Source organism: Aphelocoma coerulescens, assembly GCF_041296385.1.
Source record: "Aphelocoma coerulescens isolate FSJ_1873_10779 chromosome Z unlocalized genomic scaffold, UR_Acoe_1.0 ChrZ, whole genome shotgun sequence".
Taxonomy (NCBI): Eukaryota; Metazoa; Chordata; class Aves; order Passeriformes; family Corvidae; genus Aphelocoma; species Aphelocoma coerulescens.
In genome coordinates, this window is record NW_027184085.1 from 38,060,195 (window position 1) to 38,074,944 (window position 14,750).

Genomic DNA, 14,750 nt, shown 5'->3' on the forward strand with positions numbered 1-14,750 from the left:
TTCTTTTTATAACAGATAAGAAGTCTACTAAAAAACATTATTTTAGTGAATTAATAACTAGTTTTTGAATTTTGAATTAAAACATTATTAGTGAACTAATATCATTAGTTCACTTCAGCAAAAAACTAGGAAGTTTCTAAGCAGGTATTATAGGGTACCAATCTACTGTATTAAGCAGAGACTTAATTTCTGTGGATTTTGAAACACACTTCTAAATCTATTTTCTACTGTGAAGACAAAACATAAAAAATTTTTAACTCCTGGAGTCTGACCCACATGAACCCCAGTAGGATATCTTACTTCTTTCAGACTATGATAACATTTTGTTTCAGGAGATATTGTGAATAAAAGATAAGCTGACTTTGCCTCCTCATTTTAGAGTAACTTTCTGACAGCAACTTCATTAGTTGCTTGCCAGGTCCATATCTGAATATGTGTTAATTATCTGAAAATAATGAAAGGTGTTCACAATGGGATGAATTGATTTTCTACAACGAACCATATAAATGCTTTGCGGTACAGTGTTTCCTAAGAGACTGCAACAGTCCAAGAAAGCAGCTCTACTTTCTCATCATGCAACTGAAGGAATAAGCACAATAATATAAAAAAGCCAGTGCTTCAAATGGCACACACTAATCTAAATTCACCACATCCTGTCTTATCAGAGTAACAGAAAGAAAGAAAGGAATACATGCTCCTGTAAGACAGGATGTACACTACAGCATATTTCACATAGGAGAATGTATACGCTACGTGAGCTGAAAGGAGAGACCACTTAATTTTGTATACAGCCTATCCTTTAGACTTCAGAGTCTGGTGAACATCACCTTTTAGTCCTCGTTTTCTCTTTTATTTTATAACCACATGTGTCTGGACAAAATTTCTATCACTTTAAACTTAACATTAGAAATTGGTGCTCCACACCAACAGTCACAGACCATTTGCTAGGTGAAAAGAGTTGTCAGAGCCCTTTTAGCAGAGAACACAAATAAGTGCAATTGATTCCACCTTCCATAAAGCAACATTAGACACACTCAAAGTACTACAAAATCACTGTACCATCAGGAGGCAAATTGTACAGCTGAGCCACAGGACCACTGGCAGGAATAACTGGGAGTTGGAAATGGAAAGCACTTTTAATAGTTGGTAAAGGAAGACGATTTTTGGGAAAACATTTTCTCATTATTAGGCTGGATGTATTGACAAGAGGATCAAGAGTTCTTACTGCAAGGCACTCCTGTTAACAGGAAAATAAAGAAAAGTATTTCTCAAACTAAAAGTTGAACTACATTTATTTACAAAACTTTTGGTTCGTGTCTTCTTTGAAGGACAGTAGAACTACTACCAACACAAATTCACCTTTTTTAAAAATCCAAACTTCAAAATGAAAAGGCATTTTCACCCCCTCTTTTTTAAAACTAAGTTCAACCGCCCCTCCCAGAGATAGATACAGCAAAATAACAGCAAATACAAATTTAGTTCTGTACTCTTTCATTGTTTCAGTCTGGTACAGAATATAATCCTTGCTCTATAAAAAGGAATGACCATGAATCTCATAAAAGAAATATGACAAACTTGAGGTCATAGCCAAAGAGGCAAAACAACAATGTAAGAAAAACAACCAGGATAAACTTACCTGTGAAGTGTTGTAAAGAATTTTCATCCCACTGGCATCAATAAATGCTTTTCTTCCCAGTTTGATGTTTGTAATACTTTTAATGCACTGTAACACTCCTTTACGTATCAGCATGTATCTGTGTCGACTATCATGACCGTGCCAATCAACATAAATCGTTAAAAGCACCTGCACATATCCTCTGTCTACTGCTCTCCTGGCATTTGTTTCTTTGCAAAAAAAGTTAGGAAAGAAAATTAAAATTGCCCAGTGACTTCAATATTACTTTCAAATAAAACTTTCAATGTTTAAATTATTCTTTTTATCCAAGTAACTGAACTGTTTCTTAAGTAGTATTTTAGCAGAGTTTTACATAAAAAATTTAGCAGAGTTTTACATCAACCTGAACAGAAATGACTGGATAACTGAGACCAGTAGTCTGAATTTCATTCTTAGAACATTTCGTGTAATTTTCGTGGTCTACTAGAAGAACAGCATGCATTACACTTAAAAGTAAATTGTAAGATGCTGTCATCCAGTAAATTAAAAAACAAAAGTGTTTCTACAAAGCATTTCTATCACTATTTGCACACACTGTGTAGATACAAGATTTGAAACAAACTTCTTTTCACTTGCAATCCCTACAGTTTTACATCTATCACTCAAATTTCATAAGCTGAAAATACTTCTACCCCAAATACTGAGTAATCAGTATGACAACAGAATATATAATAGATTATTGTCATTATGAAAATATTTACTTATTTAAGTGCATGAAGTTACAAGTCAAAACCACTAAGGAGAAGACCTCCCTAAATAAATGCACAAGACCTCCTGTTCTAAAGACACACCTTTTAAACACTTCGTTTTCCTCCCCAATATTAAAGTTTAACTTCCAGTTTACAGAAGAGAATCCTGACAACTATCTGGAAATATTTCTTTCCCTAAACTTCCCAAGGAGAAACTGCAAAATTCATAAATACACAAACCTGTAAGTCCAAGGTATCACACTGAATAAACATGAATAAACTCAGCACCCTGTGACAGTCAGTACAGAAATTTCCCACCATTTGTGTGAAATGGTTTTCTGCAAAACTAGTCACACTGTCGCGGTATCCCACAGTGGTAGGGAGGAGAAGAGAGATCCAGCAGGCAGGAATTGTGCAGCAAGATTGATTTATTTAATTACTTTACAACTCTTTTATAGACTTTTTTCTTCATAGTCTAATTGGTCAAAGGATCAGCCACCCCTTGGGGTGATTGGCCAAAATCCTAAAACATCCATTGTCAAAATATTTTCTACTGTACCATAAACAAGGCTTTGCAAGGTCGCAGGTGTTCATAGCTTATAGAACTCTGCTACTATGTGTGAGAGAAAAGTATCTCATGGGAGTGGAAAGAAGCAAGAGAAATTCTTGCTAGCAGCATATTTGTATCCACAGTCACACCTCAATTTTTATTCAACGCCACTAAAACTACTAGGAATGCTGTCACTTTAATACAACTATTTGGAGAAAATGAGTTAATTCCTTGCTAGTTACAATGCTGGTTCAAAATCTGAAAAGATGACATTTGTGAGGATCAATTGTTGCTGGCTGAGACAGCCGATGTCTGGAAACACACCGCTGGTTTTTAATTCCACTTCATGAGCATCACTGACAGACTTGTTACTAGGACCCAAGCCCTAATTACTCAGGAAGGTACTGAAGAATACCTGTATTTTCCCTAGCAATCCAACACATATTTTCAGATATATGTGTGAAAAAGAGGCACAGGAGTTAAGCTACAGACATCCATTACTGAAGGGCTGAGGTGGGTGAATGTAAAAATGTATTTCTTCACCTTGGATCCAGATCTGTTCTGCAGAAGCAGTGCAGCCTTTCCAGATGAAACTTATTTCTCAGTTTCCTAGCTTTATTTTTGTTTTGGCCACCAACTTAATGTTTAGTTTTACTCTGTCGATATATACACACACACCCATATATAGCTCAAGTAGACAGTTTCTTGTAGTCAAACACTTACTTGATTTTAGCAATGCAGCAAGTGTGTCTAAAGCAACCCTGTCAACATAACAAGAAAAGTCAAAACAGCAACCAACCAGCAAGCTTAATCTACAACACTGTAAAACTATACAAAATATTTACTGCTAGCAGACTTAGAAAGAGTCTAACCTCATGTTTTTCTGGATGCACTGTAGCACAGACTTTGCTTGTATATTTTACTTTACTAGAAGATTGTATATATCTCTGTTATATCTGAAGTCTGATGACAAAACTTAAAACTACCAGTGCAATGGCTATACAAACTTCCAGCTTTTGCAAAAATACTCTGATAAGGTATGTTTATGACCGACACTCACTGGTTGTGGTATTCTGAAATTAATGTCTTTGTTATCAGCAGAACAAGTACTTCCACAAAGTAAAGGATATTATTTTAGAAAACTGTAGGTCAATACCAGCAGTATATAAATATACTGAGAAGCAATCCCCATCAATCTGTACTACAACACAAGACGGTCAGCGTGAGATTTTTCTTGTACCCAAAGATTTTCTCTCAATTCAACCATGCAACTACAAACATGTACTTTTTTTCCCCACTTTGTGAAGATGGACTTGATGCACCTGATCTTAGACCATAAATAAGGATATCATGATTAGTCACATCACAGAATAGAATATGTGGAATTTTAGCTGGGCCTTAAAGGGGCAGGACATATTTTTGGAACACTACTCCTGTGACCGCAAATACCAGATTTTCTTTCACAAATACCAAACTATTTCTTTTGTAACTAAGTTAGAATATGCACAGTATGAGATTATTACTTCACTAAGCAGATGAAAAAATTAGTTTTCCACAGGTATGTACTTCAAAGAGGTGAAGTATATAAGGAAAGGATTATTTCCAGTTACATCCACTTAGCTATTTTTTTTACCATAAATTCACCCAAAAAACCCAACCCTAATCAAAAAAAGCCAACCAAACAAAAAAACCCAAAATCTACCAACCACCACCAAAGTGAGACTCTAAAGTCATCACTTTCAGCTACACAGTGAATTTTAATTTTTTCAACACAATAGCCCACTAGAGAGATATTGCTGGGGCTTCCTATTCTGTGTTTTATGATCTTGCTCTGGTTGTCTATTTACTTTGCAGAAAAACAAAAAGAAAATTCTATTACCAAGTAAAACAGACAGTGACACACTAAAAGCACAAAGCAGATCACAGAATATGCTGAATTGGAAGTGACACACAAGGATCATCGAGTCAACCCCTGACCCTGCACAGCACCATCCCCAAGAGTCACACCACGTGCCTGAGAGCATTGTCCAAATGCTCATGAACTCTGTCAGGCTGGTGCTGTAGAAACAAACTGAAAAATTATGGGATTGTCTTGATCTGTTTGTTATGATTTGGGGTTAACCGCTGTACAGCTTCCATGCAGGAATATTACAGACAAAAAAATAATGTACATTATTTTAACAGTACTGCAACTAGACATTCAAGTATTTTGTGTTACTGGGGGAAATTAAAATCTGTCATATTTGTGGTACTCCTTCCCATTTCCCTTCACTTTAACCTTCAAATATTAATTGCATTTGATTTCTTCAGTATTATTTTTCATTTACAAGTAAGTATTGAAAAAATATACAAGGTTTTACCATATAGTATATTAATGAAACCTTACTTACTTCATAAGGCTAGTGTTCTTTTTACTAAAAGGGCCAATGATCTTAAACAGCAGTTCTACTACTCCATTCTTTCCCAGAGATACTGCATTTACAGCTGGAAGTTAAAAGCAATCCATTTGAAGATAATGTAGTAAGAAATGCAAAGAAAAATGTCAATATATTCAAAACTAAAATTCACACAAGTTAATTCTGAAGTACAAAAAATCATAGACATTTTTGTCCTTTATTACATACAGTGACAAGCAGACACTGCTCTGCACATAATTAGCATGACAATCCAATCCTGATAAAACTTGGAAAAGAACAAAACTTAATTATTACTTTACAAATAAAATCATGTACTGCTTCCAATGCAGGCTTCTGCTTTCTTTGTTACTAAGATACAAAACAAAAAGAATTTTCTTTATAGAAATTCACACTTTATTGGAACAGCAGGTTTTCTAAAATTCTAAAATAGGTTCTTTGACTTGTTACTATCCTTCAGTATTTGGACAAGCAAGTATATTCAACAGGATTTGAAATCCAAGAGTCTGCTATAAAATTTAAAGATTCAAATTGGTATAGCTTTCCTGAGCAACATGTTACGAATATATGCTCTCAGAAAAAAAAATTATAAAAAAATTCTATTTGAAAGGGAGCAAATGAAAAGAGATTATGCTAAGACCTATGTTAGAGAAACATGCGCTTAAAGCGTATGTTTGAAGTCCAACAGGCAACTGAAAATACAAACTGCTAAAACAGGCACAGAAATTCCATTCCTGACTGAGTTTAGCAATATGCACTCCTGACAAAGTAGGAAGAGAGCAGCTAAGAATTTACTTCAATATAATAAATGCTGTTATTAGTGCAGAATTTAGTACATGAACCCAAGTGGCAATTTCATCATCATTAGCAGCAACATCATACCAGAATCTAAGTAAAGTTAGGACTTACTCTAATAATAACTGAACACCAACTTTAAGAAGTACTACTCATCAGAATATTATGAACTACTAATTTTTCTGTTTATAAGGAGTGAGGAATACAGAAAAATAGAACTGATCTAAGAAGAAGTCTAAGAATTAGAGACTCAGTCCCATTTTCAGGATCAAGGAAGTTTTCAGATAAGCCATGCAACTAATGTAACTATCTGTATTAAACTTTTCAGCTTAGAAGAATTTTACCTCATTATCAGACAGCTCAACAGAAATAAAGCTTCCACATTTTGAAAGTATTAGGGCTTTGTGAATTATAGCTGCTCATGTGAAGGACCTGAAAACATAATCTTACAGATCACCAAATCAGTTCTCTGGGGGGAACATGGCCACATTTTCAATTTCTTGCACTTAAATAAGAGGATATAACAACCATTTCAAGCTCAAATGAAAAAAATTAAGATCATCTAACTGACAGTAGAGATACAGTAAGAACCACACTATTTTCATCAACTTCCTACTGCCAGCCCAAACAATTAGGCCCTTGTGGAAGAATATTAGTCCAATAGGGGAGAGTGGAGCTCTTGAGCAAAAGGAGTAAGGAAAAGGTTAAATTAACAAGTTATTAGGTTAAATTAAAATATTTTCTGTGTGAACCAAGTTTCAAATTGGTAATAAAGAAATAAATAAAATACCAGAAACAAAAACCATGAGAATGACTAATAAAGAGAATAATTATTTAACTCTAAGTGCTTCTGCAAGAAAAATGTTACCATTTCTGGTTTAGAGCTTTAAACAACAGCATTTATGCAAATTAGATGGCTCGAAATTCCACACATCCAATAGCACTAGTTAAAAAAATATTTTTATAGAATTTAAGCATTTTGAGTATATAAAAAGAAAATTCTCAGAAAAAAAGTAGTTTAAATAACTAACATTAAACAAGCACTCGGAGTTGGTATTTAACCTCATCTAGATAAAAAGCTTTATTCACATAGGAAAGAAAAAAATTTTCTGCAATACTTACAGTTGGTTGAATAAACTCTTAATACTTGAAGACACGGCAATACTAGCCTGAGGTTATGCAAATTCTGCTTCACTAAATTCAGTGATATGTTTAGGGCACCATTTATTCTTGCTTTCATGCCAATCTTCTTGTCTGACATCAAAGAAATATAAGACCAATCACACTAATTTTGAAATTATTACTAAATAAATAGAAGTTAAATGACTGAATTCCTTCTACTAATGTCAACTCTGCTAATCTACTTTTCACCATTCTTTCCTCCCCCGTAATTTACTCCTTTTTCCTCTTCTCTACCAATTCTGAGTATGTTGATGCTTACACAATAACAGAAATTTTTTTTTATTAATTTTCACCTATAAAACCGTAATTCTTAAGCCATAATATCACCTTTTGGACCAATTTTTGCAAGAAGAGTATGAAGAAGCACCATTAGCTCTTCATTTGGTGGAGACTCTTTGCTAGCAGTCAAAAGCAGCTGTAACAAGATCTGTGTCCCTCCTTTGGTGACTATGACACTTGCTCTCCGACCACCACCTAGAAATTAAAATTGAACTGACATGTCTAAAGCCAAAGAACAACTAAATATCTAAGATACAGTTATCATGAAGTTAGTCTTTAGAACAGCAATATTTTCTTTATATGTGACTGCACTATGCAAGGACATGCTGGACTTAGACTTATAGCAACACAAATTATTGTGTAGGATTATTAGAAAGGTAACTTCAGTCTTTAGATTCTTTTAATTCTGCATATAAATATGCTTCAGCAAACAACAACAAACAAAAGCCAAAATAATGATAATTTACAAAAAACCCAACAACAATAAAAAGTAACTTTTTTGTCCAAAACCAAAAAAAATCTGAAAAAGTATTCATCAATACAATCATATATCACTCCTTAATAAAAACTTACCAACTGAGACTACCTCAATGAGAATATTCAATATATTTACAATAGTTTGATGATCTCTTGTATTCTGCAATAAAAAAGAGAGATCTGTGCTTAATATAGCAATTTAATACAATGGTTTAGATACTTAAAGCTAGGAGGATATCTAAATATAAATATAGGGGAGAAAAATTCACAAGTAGGTTACTTAAATCTATTCATTACAGACAAACACAAGTTTTGAAGGCTCCATAGGATAACAACATATTTCATAACACAAATAGACTAATAAATATATACATTTCATAATGATAAAATGCAAAATTGCTATTAACCCATAACTACAAAAACTAAAAGATTTTACCTCTAGGGTTGACAGGATAACTTCTATTCCAGTGGAGCCCTTAGAAGTCATCTCCTTCCTTGTTTTTTCTGTCAATGAGAAAAAGACTAATACTGGCTTGCAGAAAAAAAAAATGTTATCATCTACAAATTGACAAGAGAATCTACACTGCAAATAATAAAAGCTATTAAAAACTGCATATATGTATATAAAACTAAGTAAAGACTCAAGAAATTTTAAAACTAATTTTTGTTTTCAATTGTTCAACAATCTTGTGATGGCCTAGGAAAAATAACTGTAAAGAAAAACACGAGTAAGAAAGCTCCCTTCTAGATATTTCTACTTTTCATATATATATATATACACACAGACACATAAACATATGAAGTGAATTATTACTTAAATTACAGCTATTTAACAATACAAAATGGACTCAGCACTACCAATGCTATACTAGATCCATTAAACGTAGTCTTAAACAATTGCTTCTAACAATTAGTGACAAAAACAGATGGATAACCAAGTTCACTAAACAAAAACTGAAGTCCAGCAAGGGAGATACAGGAAAGAAGGGTGAAAATGGAAACTACTAAAACCACAAAGCTTAGATAATTACCTTGACTCTGAACCAGATGAAGGATCTTTGAGGTAACATATCTGGCACTGTCTGATGCTCCTAATACAGAGTCCAAATTGATCTTCTCCAGCTGTGACAGCAGGAATACAGTCCGAGAACTGGCAGAAACGCTACAGGAAAAATATAATTTTTCCATCTAAATCCGAGAAAAAAAAGTCCTAACAACAGAAACTTGATGCTAGAGGAATGGGTGTGGCTAATGCACTTCATATTTTATCTGTATTGGAAAACAGTCTTAATTCTAAATTCTGGCAAATTTACAGATTTTGCAAAGCCTGCACTGCAGCAAACTAATTGTATGTAACAGCATCTCCAAGAGCAACTGTGAACAGGGAAATCAGTTGCAGCAAGTAAAATGCAGCTATAGGTACGAATGCTGCTCATCTATGTCATCTACAGTAACTTATATTTAATAACTTATATTAAGTGACAGGATATCCTGTTGAACCTGCCATTCAAGGAAGAACTGGCTACCAACAGTCCAAAAGACTGCTGATCTCACAGGATGGCATTTCAGAAAAGGAAGAAAATAATGTCATTCGTGAAGTGAGCAAACTAGCACATACCAGCTGAAGAAAAAGAACACCATTTTGAAGAAAAAAAACTTAGGAACGTTTCTGAAGTTATCATCCAAGTTTGGATTAATTTTGAATACAAGGGTATTTTGGCCTGTCTGACGCTGCCCACAGGTCACGCACCCACCAAAGCAACTTACTCACTCCCCTCCACAGCTGGACAGAGGAAAGAAATTTTAACAAAAGGTCCATGGGTTGAGATAAGGACTGGGAGAGATCACTCACCAAATACTGTCATGGGCAAAACAGGCTCAACTTAGAGATACGAAGTGAATTTATTACTGACAAAATCAGAGCAGGATAATGAGAAGTAAAACAAGCCCTCAAAAACACCTTCCTGCCACCCCTCCCTCCTTCCCAGTTCTACCTCCTACCCCAGCAGCCCAGGGAGACAGTGAATGGGGGTTATGGTCAGTTCAGCACCTGAGGCTTCTCCCACTGCTCAGGGAGAGGAGTTCTTCCCCTGCTGCACCGTGGGGTCCCTCCCACAGGAGACAGTTTCCATGAACTTCTCCAGTGTGAGTCCATCTCACAAGCAACAGCTCTCTGTGACCTGCTGCAGTGTGAGTCCATCCCATGGACAGCAGTCCTCCCAAAACTGCTGCAGCGTGGGTCACTCTTCCACAGGGTGCAGTCCTTCACAGACAGGCTGCTCCAGCTTGGGAGCAGGGCCCGTCTCTCCACAGATCTTCCATGGAGTCACAGGCTCCTCTAGGCATCCATCTCGTCCAGCCTGGGGCTTCTCCACGGGTTGTGGGTGGATCTCTGCATCCCTGTGGATCCCCAGGGGCTGCAGGGGCACAGCTGCCTGACCATGGGCTGCACTGCAGGCTGCAGGGGAATCTCATCTCTGGCACCTGGAGGATGTCTTCCTCCTCCTTCTCCACTGACCCTGGTGTCTGCAGAGTTCTTCCTCTCCCATGTTCTCACTCCACTCTTCTCTGGCCTCAGTTAAAACTGTGCCACAACTTTTTTTTTTTTTCTTCTTCAATGTATTATCACAGGAGTGCTACCACCATTTCTAATTGGCCCCAACTTGGACAGCAGCATGTCTGTCTTTGGAGCCACCAGGGATTGGCTCTGCTGGACACAGAGGAAGCTTCCAGCAGCTTCTCACAGAAACCACCCCTGCAGCCACACCCCTGCTACCAAAACCAGCAAGCAAACCCAGTATACCTGCCAACAAAAAATAGTCTTGAAAATGTATTTTAGTGTAAGACACCACTTCAATCCAGGCATACATATAGAGAGGTAGATTACAAAGAAAGAATTACTTTAAGTATTTATAGTATTCTAAACAGAGTCAGCCTAGAAACTGTTTTATTTGTTCTCTACTTTAGATCATAACAATTATTCAGAATAGTTTTGAGATTCACATTCCCACATGACAGTAATTTTTAAACAGATGTGTAACATTTTAATTGTAGTCATGCAATTAGCTACAAGAAATTGTGACTTCTGTGCATTAACTACCTTAGGTTTTCGTTCCTAACATTAGAGTCCTACAATAATCACCAATAACTCATTTTACACACACATTGCTCTATCTATAATAAAACTAAAGTCTACAACACTAGTTTTATAAATATAGTCAGTTTTGTTTATAACAATGAGAAATTATTACTCCTTGATTTATACCTTACTTATGCGTAAAGGTTTCACACTTACAGTTAACTCTGCTAAAACATTAAAATCAAGGGAAAAAGGTAGCTGAGGGCAAAAGTTATATTGCCAAGAAAGCAAATTGATATAAGAACTGCACAAGAAGCTGCTTCCATCACTCTCACTTTTCCCCACTGACATCTAAATGAGAAGCATAGCCAAAAATCAATTTCAGATTACAGCTGATACTTACAAGCTGATAAAAACAGGAATATGAAATGGCTATATTAATTATAGCTCTTAAATATAAGTAATTTTATATAGTGAAGTAAGCATATCACCTTCTCAGCTATTTGCTAGACTTTGATCTCAAAGTACTTTTTAAAATCTAAATTAAATTTGTCTTGGGTGCTGAAACATTAATTTCCTTGCATAAGTAAAGCATAATCACTCCAATCCTTTCTCATCATCCAACACCAGGTGGAATAGTATAAACCCATTATTATTTGCATAAGCTTTGTTTTGCTTATTTCTCCTTCTGTTTATCCACTGAACTTTAAATGCTCCAAAATTAACCCAAGATTGTAACAAAATCCATGAGCTATGTTGATCCAATACACAAATTGACCAATTTATATAGGATTATATCTTCACCAGTTCCACAACCAAAACAAGTAAGAGTCCAGCCAACCCACATATAAGCCAATGTGTAACAGCACTGCTGCTTCAACTTGTGCGTGTGCATATCACTTCCACTGTGGTATATCATTGGTCTCACAATGAAATTAATGTAGTTTGAAAGCTGAAAACAACTCAAGAAAGCAAAGTTGATGCTCAGGAATAATAATAACAACAAGGTTTTTTTAAAAAGTTTTTGCAAAGATAAAACTTATTTATAGGCATTAAAATGTCAGAGCAAACCTGATTTTTGACTGCTGCACCCTGGAAAATTCAAGAAACACTGACACATGGAAGCAATTTATCATGTACAAGAAACTGGCACCTAACATAATTTCTCCATAGTTAATAAAAGCTTGAAAAGGTTTAGGTAGGGTAAGTCATTCTCAGTACTGGGTGGTGTAACAACTTAAGTTCTAAGAGTTATTGTTACAATCTCCTCCTGGGCAGAGAGCTTCTATCAACAGCAATAAGTGCTTATTACAGCAAAGATATCTTTAGAATGGTCTTAGGCTATTCATCTTGTATAAAGTCTTCCAACATAAATACAACTAACTACACTTCATGTCTTCAGCATACATAATAAAGCATCCTTGAAAATTAACACCAGCCAATGCTGAAATACAAATTAAAGCCCTGATTTCCTCTTAGTTACGGCTGAGCTTTCTTCTTAAAACAAGAATTATAGTCTTATTTACCAATATTCTACACTAATATACATAGTGGTTATAGAACTTTTTGACAGTTTTCAATGCCTGCACTGTACAGCAAAAAGACCATAGGACAGGAATTATGGCAGCCAGCCAGACATAGAGGAGCAGTGTCAGTAATACTGCTGTGACCACCCATTTGACCTCAGAACAAAATGCAACCCCAAGTTTCAATGAGACTCTCTCCTATTTGTAATGCAAACATGTATGTTTTTACCAATGAACCATTCAGCATCCAAATCTAGAAAACATTTCTTCAAAACAGAGAGGCACCACGGAATTCAGCATTTTAAATCCCACAACGAGAAACAGACAGAATGAACTCTGTTCTGTCAAAGGCATGTTTTCTCTCAAGCTGCTGATGTTGCAGAACCTCAAATGAATACCCTGAAGACTGTGGCCAGACTTTCATGGTTACCAGACACAGAGACACAGCAGGAGCTGAAGAGTCAGGAGGAAGAGCTAAGACTTTCCTATGCTTGGACTGGGAAAGCTTAAAAGCCCAGGGGCTCCTTTGCTGGTGGTCACTCCTCAGAGACACCAGCTCAAGCTGTTTCTGTGTTACTGCACCATGAATAAATTGGTTTGGAGAATGAGTCATCTGAGACTCTGCTAAGGGAAACTTGGGGTCAAACTGGTACAAATGCAATGCAGGCCACTCCCAAGAATTCTGACTGGAGTATCCAATATGAATTTGAGTCATCACCCATCAAACTATGCGCTAACTATGGTTTCTACTCAGTCAAAAGCCATTGTCAGAAGGAATGAGATGACTCAGACTGACCTCACACACCGACATGCAGCTGTCCAGGTCTCCAGCTGCAGTGAGTGCCTGAGCTTGTCACTGATGCTGGAAGGGCAACAGAGAGTACGAGACTACTTTTCCCACATGATTTTCTTGTCACTAGGAGTAACATTTTTCACCCCATCCATCCTAAAGCCTTCTCACAAGAGCACTCTGTAACTGAGGGGTACATAGAGTTTCTATTATCTTTACTAAAAAACATGACTAAAGAGCACCAGGAGAAACTTCCTAACACCATAAAAACTATTCTCTTCAGATCTGGATAAACACCAGAGCTGTTCCTCATGACACATATATGCCAAATCAGTCCTTGATGACCTGCAAAAATGATTCAATAACCAAAGGCAATCTAATTCTAACACTTTGTATCCCTTCAATTGAAAGGCTTTCATCCAGAAGCTTAATCTTGACATTTCTGGCCCTTCTTGCTACAAATGCAACTGGCCCTTGTCCGTTCCAGTGACATGCCCCTCTGAGCATAATACCTTGCACATATTCAAATATTCTTAACCGTTTTCTGCATTTCACAAGAGTATTTTGAAATAATTTGGTCCTTCAGTACTTCTGAAGATCTTTCCAGCTTAAAATTGTCTGTAATTTTAACAGTAACTTTCTTCTCTTATAGATCATTAGTGAAAAACCAGAGTATTTACCACCATTAGCTGTAACCAGAAAGAGAGAGAGCACATCCAGAAATAAACTGCTCACCATTTCCTTCTGACAGTCATCAACTGTCACTGATCTGGTATCCAGTCAGTGCTCTACTCTGTCCAAAGATAACCAGTAATTATTATTCTGGGATAGATTTAAACTTTCTTTAAGCATCTTAAGGTGAAGGTTACCAGGCTTACTTGATCCAGTACAGTTCATGTCACCACAAGCAGGAAGCTCCCTCTTCATCCCACATTCAAGTCCTACAGTTCAAAATGCCCCCCACATCACCACTTTGCTTGCAAAAAGGAAGCATTGAACACCCATGTCTGTATCTCAACTGTTGCCAAAACTTACAACATGACTCAACTAACCAGAGAGCTTTGTGGCTTTCCTCCTTTTCCGGCCAGGAAAGCTACAAGTAGATAATAAATACGGAAGCATGCCCCAGACAGCGAGGAACAGAGGACTTCAGGGCTTCACATTTGGAAGAGAACTTCCTCAACAAGAAAACAACTTTTCAAATAAATATTCCTCACTACATGGACATTTCTTTCACTCCCAAAAGATTTAAGCATTCGAACTCTGATCATGAAGAAGTGCAAGATTCACAATC

General features: G+C 36.3%; 1 protein-coding gene across 8 annotated transcripts in view; it reads right to left on the reverse strand.

Annotated features, from left to right (window-relative positions):
- AGTPBP1 (ATP/GTP binding carboxypeptidase 1) overlaps positions 1-14,750 on the reverse strand; it is a 61,766-nt gene that overhangs the window by 35,313 nt on the left and 11,703 nt on the right. For 3 of the 8 annotated variants that reach the window (XR_011147630.1, XM_069000846.1, XM_069000845.1), the window contains exons 1-10: positions 10,112-11,555; positions 9,093-9,223; positions 8,498-8,565; positions 8,158-8,221; positions 7,633-7,779; positions 7,246-7,377; positions 5,305-5,398; positions 3,638-3,675; positions 1,637-1,845; positions 1,060-1,237 (exon numbers count right to left, since the gene is read on the reverse strand). Coding sequence is in view for 7 of the 8 variants with exons in the window: in XM_069000846.1 (XP_068856947.1) it covers positions 1,060-1,237; positions 1,637-1,845; positions 3,638-3,675; positions 5,305-5,398; positions 7,246-7,377; positions 7,633-7,779; positions 8,158-8,221; positions 8,498-8,565; positions 9,093-9,223; positions 10,112-10,266 (1,216 nt within the window). In the remaining variant the exon portion in view is untranslated. Of the gene's footprint in view, positions 1-1,059; positions 1,238-1,636; positions 1,846-3,637; positions 3,676-5,304; positions 5,399-7,245; positions 7,378-7,632; positions 7,780-8,157; positions 8,222-8,497; positions 8,566-9,092; positions 9,224-10,111; positions 11,557-14,750 lie in introns of those variants that run through there. The other 5 variants (XM_069000842.1, XM_069000843.1, XM_069000844.1 and 2 more) reach the window with 3 other exon arrangements.